The sequence below is a fragment of the Tupaia chinensis genome, unplaced genomic scaffold (assembly GCF_000334495.1).
Source record: "Tupaia chinensis unplaced genomic scaffold, TupChi_1.0 Scaffold139767_1, whole genome shotgun sequence".
In the NCBI taxonomy this organism is placed as follows: Eukaryota; Metazoa; Chordata; class Mammalia; order Scandentia; family Tupaiidae; genus Tupaia; species Tupaia belangeri.
The window spans coordinates 1161927-1170441 of record NW_006199647.1 but is presented as its reverse complement, the minus strand read 5'-3'; the positions used below and the strand labels follow the sequence as shown (position 1 = coordinate 1170441).

The 8515-nt window shown below is 56.0% G+C and overlaps 2 protein-coding genes across 2 annotated transcripts in view; one reads left to right on the top strand and one right to left on the bottom strand.

Annotated features, from left to right (window-relative positions):
- Nucleotides 1-472: 472 nt before the first annotated feature.
- On the top strand, nt 473-5197 carry CASP6 (caspase 6; the record flags this gene model as incomplete). Its single annotated transcript, XM_006162242.3, is given in 6 exon segments — nt 473-515; nt 1222-1368; nt 1664-1740; nt 2826-3001; nt 3784-3949; nt 4687-5197. Coding segments are annotated over 6 exon segments (851 nt in total), but the record flags the coding sequence as incomplete, so codon positions are not given.
- A 1673-nt stretch (nt 5198-6870) lies between these two features.
- The window catches only part of MCUB (mitochondrial calcium uniporter dominant negative subunit beta), a gene marked incomplete at its 5' end in the record, with an annotated part of 12971 nt that continues 11326 nt past the window's right edge, over nt 6871-8515 (bottom strand). The window contains 1 exon segment of the mRNA XM_014593157.1: nt 6871-7054. Within this exon segment, the coding sequence (XP_014448643.1) occupies nt 6989-7054 (66 nt within the window).

Genomic DNA, 8515 nt, shown 5'->3' with positions numbered 1-8515 from the left:
CACACCCCGGGAGCGGGTGGTGCACGTGTGTCCAGTGGAGCGGCTAGGCCACATTACCGGTCCTGTGCCCCCACCCTGCACACACTCTGCAGGAAGGGGGGAGGGAGCGAACACAGCGTCATACAGACTGCCCTGAGATGGGGTCCTGAAAGGTGGCGGAGGAGCTGGGCAGGGAGTCTCAGGGAGTATGGGTGGTGAGTGCAGGTGTGGCCCTCAGGAGACCCACCGTGAGCTGCCATGCTCCAGCTGGAGGGAGGGGGCAGCACACACTGGACATCAGCTCAGCGCCTGGCAGGCCCTCCCTGTTTCAGCGAACACCTGCAGAAGGTAACTCTGAACAGCAGGTCCCCTCTGGCCTGGAAGCCCAGGGCCGGCTCTGCAGGCCTTTGCAGTGGGGGTGTGAGGGGCTTCCCGGCTATGGCCATCAAAGAAAAGCCAACTGAATAACAAAAATCAACTTTTTTTTTAACAGATGGGGAACAAAATGTGACAGAAACAGATGCCTTCTACAAAAGGTGAGGTGTGCCCTGTCACATAGAAGCTCTGCGGGTCCAAGCGGGAGCCCACACCCCAGTCAAGGCATGATGGAGCGAAGGAGGGTGCAGTGCCTTCCATGGAGAAGGCTCGCCGCGGAGGGGTGCGCTCTTCCTCTGCCGCGCTCTCTGGCGAGTGCACGTCCTCTGCAAGCGAAGAAAGACAACAAAGGGGGAAGGGGCCTGGGCTGGACCGAGCCAGCGTGCCAGGGTCCGGCATGCGGGGCTCTCTGGATCCCAGGGTGCAAGGCCTAAGCGAGGGTTGGGTGCCCTGATGGCCCGTGCCCTAAGTGCTGAGGTGTTCCAGGGGCCTCCCGGCATGCCTTCTGCAGGCCACGCCGGGGCAGTCAGCTTGACCGTGTGGGCGGTGAGAGGGCAGCCGGGGCTCTGAGTCCAGTCAGTTGCGGCCAGGGCTCCTCTCTTGACCCAGAGACATGGTTTTAGTTTTAGATTTTTGCCCTAGGGCATGTGTACTTGCTAGGGAGAGAGAGGGAGGGGAAGAGAAGTTACCCTCTGGGGGATGGCCACTCCGCAGCCCTTCTCTGCTCTGTCGGGATTTGGGGCACACACACACCAGGTGTGATCTTTTTAAGCCACTGGCTTTGGGACTCAACCATGGTCCGGTGCCTTAACCACCAAACCACCTTCTGGCCCCAAAGTGATGGTCTTTCGCACTTTCCCTTGGCAGAGAGATGTTGGACCCAGCGGAAGAGTACAGGATGGACCACAGGCGGAGAGGGGTCGCTCTGATCTTCAACCACGAGAGGTTCTTCTGGCACCTGATGCTGACCGAGAGGCGGGGCAGCAGCGCGGACCGGGACAACCTTGTGCGCAGGTAGTGGCGAGGCCTCCCGTGGGACAGCGCACGGGAGCCGGCGCTCCGAGCCACCGTCTCCCGTCCTAGCTGTCGCCAGCCTAGCCGTCTCGGCCTGCTTGCCGAGGCTGTGACGCTCTGACCCAGTCACAGCCACCACGATTCTGGGGCATGAAGGAAAACAGAGTCCTGTGTTTTTCTTTCTCCCTGAAGAAAAGTTAACTGTCATAAAAATGTGTGTAGATCCCTCAGAAGTCAGGGTACTTGATGACAAGTTTGCAGAGCTCAGAATTCACGTTCTATTTGTTGTCACCAGGTTTTCCGACCTAGGATTCGAGGTGAAATGTTTCAACGATCTGAAGGCGGAGGAAGTCCTGCTGAGGATCCATGAGGGTGAGCTGCTGGCGGCCGGCCCTCCCGTGGGACTGCGTGCTGCCTGCCCACAGGTGCCAGAGCGCTGGCATACAGGCCGTGGCTTGCCTGTCTGTGCTGCCCACCGGGTGGACGCAGGGTCCCCCGTGAAGCTCCGCCATCTGTATTTACATGCCACCAGCCGTGGCCTCCTGCATAGGAGCCAGCCAGCCTCGTCGTCAGGCAGGAAAACGGCAGCATGAGCACTGTGGCCCGCGGGGTCGGCAGGCTCGTTTTCCTGTCAGCCCTCGTACTTTTCTCTCTGGTCCCAGAACTCACATCTCAGGCCTTGGCACGGCTTTTCAGACTACTCCCGATAGACAGGAGAGCTGCCTAAGTGTTTTCAGCTTTCCTTTGAGTTTGTCTTTTTTTCTTGTTGGAGGGAACATGTGCTGAGAAGGGAGAGCCCAGGGACAGCACTCCATGGGGACGGTCACCCTGCAGCCCTTCTCCATTTCCCCGTCCCGTTGGGACTTGGAGCACACACGTGCACCTGCCCAGTATGACTTCCAGGCCACAGGGTCCGGCTCTGGGCACACAGGGCCACAGGGCCACAGGGCCACAGGGCCAGGCCTTCTTCAGAGCGCTTTGAACTGCATGTCCTGTTTCTGGGCAGTGGTGGGACAGGGTAGGGATCACGCTGGCTCACTGCCTGCAGGCCTCCTCCAGGCTGGGGCAGCAGGCTCGGCTCTCCTGCCCATCTGCAAGCTGAGTACTACAGATGCCAAGAGGCCATGGCTCCTGGGGAGCCGTCGAGGGGCATTCTGGGCGTTCACTGCTGCCCTATGGTCTCAGCTGATCAGGGAGCATTTATTGCCAGACTAGCTTGAACCTTAAAGGGTCCCTTTCATAATCCCTTCGTGTTTCCCACGTCATTCTGTGTTTCAGAAAAGCTAATGACACGTGGTCAGATCTGAGGAGCGATGTGTGAGGGTGAGCAGTGTTCTACTGCAGACACGTTCATCAGAGAACGCCGCGCCTCCTGTCCCGGCCACATGAATGTGACGTTAGCATTAGAGACCGAGGCCTACATGTGAGGTCTCATTTCCACTCCTGTCACCCTTCAGCGTCAACCTCCAGCCACGTGGACGCCGACTGCTTCCTGTGTGTCTTCCTGAGCCACGGCGAAGGCAGCCACGTTTACGCCTACGATGCCAAACTGGAAATCCAGACACTGACTGGCTTGTTCAAGGGCGACAAGTGCCAGAGCCTGGTGGGGAAACCCAAGATATTCATCATCCAGGTGAGGCCTGCCGTGGCTGCCAGAGCTCACGGTCCCGATGTGGCTGGGCAGGTCTACAGCAGAGTCGGTCACTTTCCAGTAACTAGAAAGGCCCCCGAGTCCTGGCCAGCTGGGGCTGCCTTTGAGCCTAAGAGCGAGTGTCGCGAATGAGTGACTCCTACCTTTCCACGGGAAATCCGGTGTCTGGGCTGACACCTGGCGTGACTCCCGACAGCCGTGTGCAACTGTGGGTGGCTGTGCACAGGGAGAGCTTTGCAGAGCGCAGGGGCCAGCGCAGCCCGAGTCCGGTCTGGGGACTGGAGAGCGTGTCAGCCAGAATCGCCCCCCGCCAAGTTGGTTTGAGGGGTAAAAATACTCGGGTCTCGGTACCATCATGGGCCACATCGATGATGGTTTCGAACACGAGACACCTGATGTCCCAGGCGGCACCGCTGCTCCCACTGGCGTGGGCGGTTAGAGACCCTCAGGGAGATAGCACAGCCTTTAGAGGCAGGGTGGCTCTGCCCTGTGGGTGTGGCCAGTCCCTAAGGAACTTAAAACTCCAGTAGCTTTCCCCCCTGCAGTCCAGCTTCCGACCAGCTGGTCTCTCATTCACTGAACGAAACTAGCAGGGAGACGGCCTCGTCAGCACGCGCCTGCTCTGGGCTGCAGGCCAGGCTGGTTCCGGGCCGACTGCAGCTGGCTCCTTGGACACGGAGGTGGAGGTGTGCAGCCCCCCACCCACTGTGCACTTCAGCCAGGAAGGAACAGCAGGGAAAGGGGTGCCTTCTCTCGTCCTGCAGGCGTGTCGGGGAAGCCAGCATGACGTGCCAGTCATTCCTCTGGACCGGGTGGACCACCATACCGACAAGCTGGACCCCGACACGAACAGCACCGAGGTGGACGCGGCCTCCGTGTACACGCTGCCTGCTGGAGCAGACTTCATTATGTGCTACTCGGTGGCAGAAGGTATGCTCAGTCCCTGGCCTCACTGCGGGGCTCACTGTGGCGTTTGCCCTGTGCTCAAGCTTGGAGTGTGGTCCCGGCCGCAGGGCCCAGGGTGGAAGTGCGCAGAGCCTTAGAGGCGCCCTCGCCCACAGCTGCACGGGAAAGTCGGGGTGGGTCTGACCGCCAGCACCGCCCGTCCTGTGGTAGCTGCGCCCTGTGCTCATGTCTGTTGAAAGATACTTGATAACAGCTGCTCTTCGCTCTTCTATGCAGTAATTTTGCTTCTTTCTCATGATTCCTATCTCTCAAAATCACTGGCTGCCATCTCGGTCGTTTTCTGGGAAACAGCATGAGCCTCATTTAAAACTGTCGGATTAGCCTCTTTTCCTACATGGGCACATCCTGGTGTTTCCCAAGGACTCCAGAGCATGTCTGTTGTGTAGTTGTGAGTTACAAAGTGGCTTTCGGGGCTGGCAGGTGGCACAGTGGTTAAGGTGCTGGATTCCCATTGACCACAGTTCAAGGCCCAGACCTGGTGGCTTGAAACACTGGGCACATGTGTGTGCCCAAAATCCCAAGAGAAAGGATTGTGACATGGCAATCCCTGCTGAGGGGTGATTTCTCGCTGTCTGTCTCTCTCCCCTGCGAGCACACGTGGCCGATAATAAAAATTAACATCTCAAAAAAAAAAAAGTGACTTTTAATCACAATATTTGAAAGCCAGAAGGTGACAGCGGCCGTTTCCCTTCCCATTCTAGGGTATTACTCTCACCGGGAGACTCTGAATGGCTCGTGGTACATCCAAGACTTGTGTGAGATGCTGGGAAAATACGGCTCTTCCCTGGAGTTCACGGAGCTCCTGACGCTGGTCAACAGGAGGGTGTCCCAGCGCCGTGTGGACTTCTGCAAAGACCCGAGCGCGATCGGAAAGAAGCAGGTGCCCTGCTTCGCCTCGATGTTAACAAAAAAGCTGTATTTCTTCCCTAAATCTAACAAGTAGGGGTGATTTTGTCCTATGGTCTGTCCAAAATAGAGTTCCCTTTCTACATAAATAACCCTCAGGTTGAATCTCGTGGCCTGGCGACTCAGAAGGTTGCAAGGTTGAGCACCGTGGAGGACCACCTCTGCAGCCCGGATGGCTCACGACAGAAGGCCTGATATGTCCGGGAACAAAACCCCTAGGAAATCGCTTCGTCTGCCTCATCTGAACTTACTGACATTTTTTAAGTTTACTGTCTCGTGATTAAACACCTCCGATTCCCGTTCTTACTCTGGTGTAACTGTTCACATTGTTGTACGTGTTCACATACGTGTTTAGTATTGCATCTTCATACAAACTGCCACATTCCCTATGTGACTTCCACTCCCCCTTTAAAGCCATCAGCCCTCAAGAACCACTATGTGGCATTGCAAGGGTAGAATTTTAGGTCGTCGGCAATCATGACCCAATTTTTTATTTTTTTTGGGGGAGAGATTTTCACTGCAGGGCGTGTGCGCTCGCCAGACAGAGAGAGACACAGAGACAGAAAGCGAGAAATCACCCCCCGGGGGGATGGTCACGCCGCAATCCCTTCTCCTCCATTCTCTTCTCGGGATCTTGGGCACGCACGCACACACGCCCGGCGTGAGTTTTAAGCCACCGGGTCCGGGACACGAACCGCGGTCGACTACGTGGGAGTCCAGCGACATAGCCATTACGCTAACTGCTGGTTCCCCCAATTTTGCACAGGACAGAAATGTGTCATGACTTGCCGACGGCCCAGACACCTGTGAGATCTGACGGTGGTGTCTCTCACTCAGTGACTGCACACGGCCCGTTTGCAGTATCTTACTGACGGGATTTCGATGTTACTGCCGAGGTTCAGTCCTCACTGACCTGACGGTGAAATGGGAGTGACACTTGTGGACAGCCTGCCGAAGGTGGCCGCAGCGGGGCTCTGGTGACAGCAAGCCGCTGCTGCAGAAGCCACGGTTTGTAGACTTGTTTCGGTGGCTGTCCCCAAGTCCCCCACTCGTGGTTAGTGGGACCTGCACACCTCCTTGATAAATGGTGACGGTCTGACTTCCAGCCCTGCCTTTTAAAACAAGAAGCTGAGCCGGCCTGTGGCCTGTGGCCAAAGGAGCCCAGTCCCACCTCGCTGACCATGCAGCTTGAGGAATGGTCTGGGTATGTGAGCCTGAGCTCCAAATCCTAACAGGATGGAGAATCGGAGAAGGGCCTGCGGTGTGACCATGCCCCATCAGGGCCTGCTTTCTCCCCTCCCTCTCTCTGGCAAGCACACTTGCAAAACTAGCAAAGCTTAAAAAATAAGGGGCCAGCAGTTGGTGTGATGGTTGAGGGCACTGGACTCCCACACAGCCGACTGGTTCAAGTCCTGGACCTGGCAGCTTGCATTCTCACTTTCCATCTCTTACTCTGTCCTTCTCTGGCCAAATTGAAATAAAGTTAGTTAAATGATTCTTCAAAAAAAAAATTTTTTTTGAGAGGTTTTCGCTATAGGGCGCGTGCACTCGCCAGACAGACAGAGACATAAGAGACAGAAAGCGAGAAATCACCCCCCAGGGGGGATGGTCACGCCGCAATCCCTTCTCCATTCTCCTCTCGGGATCTTGGGCACGCACGCACACGTGCCCGGCATGAGTTTTAAGCCACCGGGTCCAGGACGCGAACCACGGTCGACTGCGTGGGAGTCCAGCGACATAGCCATTATGCTAACTGCTGGTTCCCTCTTCAAAAAAATTTTTTTTTAAATTAATAAAACGTAGAGATAACAAGATGATTCCAAGTGAAGGCTAAGGAAGAGGAAGAAGGCCAGCACACCGGATTTACCCTGGGGCCCGCACGCGGCCGGACTGAGGGGGGGCTGAACTGGTAGTGGCCACCTGAGGGTGCGTACAAGCCCTTCTGCCTGCCACAACCACCTGGAGAGAGAACTGCGACCTTCTGTTTGCAGGAATTTATTAACAAAACAGGTTAAAGGATGGGACTAGAAACTATCCCGTGTGTGAGTTGCCAAGTCCACAGGATGGGGACCAAAGGCCTTTACAAACCAGGGACCTTCACTGAGCCTCTCCCCGAGCTCGTGAGCAGAGGGAATGGCGCACTCGTGTCAGGGACGCTTCTGCCTGTCGAGAAGAAAAGCACGTGGTCAGAGTGGCGCGACACCAGCACTGCCTCCCCGAGCTCCGTCTTCTCCCGGCAACGCCCCACACGCTTCAATTTTCTATGCTTCTTTTAAAGACGGGTTTATGGTTTCTAACTCATCCTTGTGCCTTTTAAAAAACTAATTAATCTCCAGCTCGTATTCTTAAAAACAGCCTGTAACCTACCAGTTTCCTTTCTTTCCTCCACTTTATTACCTTAGAAAGAGTAACTTCACTGGGCGTTATTTTAAATCTAACACACCCCATTCTGTAAGCTAGCTGGAGGAGCACTCCTTAGCCTTCCCACACCAGATCATTCAAATATAAAGGAAGTCACAAAATTGTAAAAAGGTTTTTTCGTACGTAATGAATATACATAAAAAAAATATTTCTAAAAGGCTCCTCAGCTGCCCTCAAGGTGCAGCTGTTTGGAGGAAGCTGGGCCCCATGTGGCTCAGGGGCAGGTGCATGTGGCACCCAGGATCCCGACAGGATGGGGACAGGAGGCAGGAGGGTGAGGCGTGACCAGGACCACCGGGGTGCTCTTGCTCCTGTGTGCACACATGCCCCGGCCTGAGGACCTTAGCCATTCGTTTCGGGGCAGGTGGTGGGACAGTCCGTGAGTGCCAACGGCAGCGAGCAGGTTCGGCAGTCGGGGATGCTTTCTACCACAGTGGCTGTAAGTGACCGCAGTTCTGTGTGGGACGGCACCCTGTGGGCGAAGCTAACAAGCGAGGTGGGAGTGGCCGCGACAGACTGCTGGAGGTGGGAGCGCGACAGGCTTCCACGCACTTTTGGGGTCCAGAAGTTAGTGGACAGTGTGTGCTCCCACATGGGCAGGTCATGCTGCAGCCCCTTTTCTCTGTTTCATCAGAGTGTGGGGCGTGCACATGCATGCACGCGCACGCACACACACACACACACACACAGTGTGCTTCAAGCCACCAGATCTGGGATTTGACCTGCATGGTCAGTCACATGGGATCCGGCTTCCTTAACCATAAGGCCAAAGGACTGGTCACTCTGCATTTTTGCAGAAGGTACCTGGGGGTAAGCGACCTCAAAGGCCTGCTCCCGAATCGGGAGGGAGGAGACATGAAGTGAATACCGTGACTCCTCTGTCTTCACAAAAAAGGAAACTAAAATGCCTGCAGACAGTGTTCACCCTCCTAAAATCCTGCTTTCTATCACTGGCTTGGAAGCAGATTTCTACAGGGAACGTTCAGTTCATTATTCAGGTCACCGAAAGCGTTTTTATACACCTCTAAGACGATGCCCATGCGGAGCCAGAAGGTGAGGACACTAGGGTGTGCAGTGACTGTCTGCCCTCACTGCACCCCCCCTCACATGGGCTCCACCTAGGGCAGGGCTTGACCCGTGGGGACGCAAATCCCCAGCCACTCACCTCCCTTCTCCCCCCGTGGCAGCAGCCGTGGCGGGCCC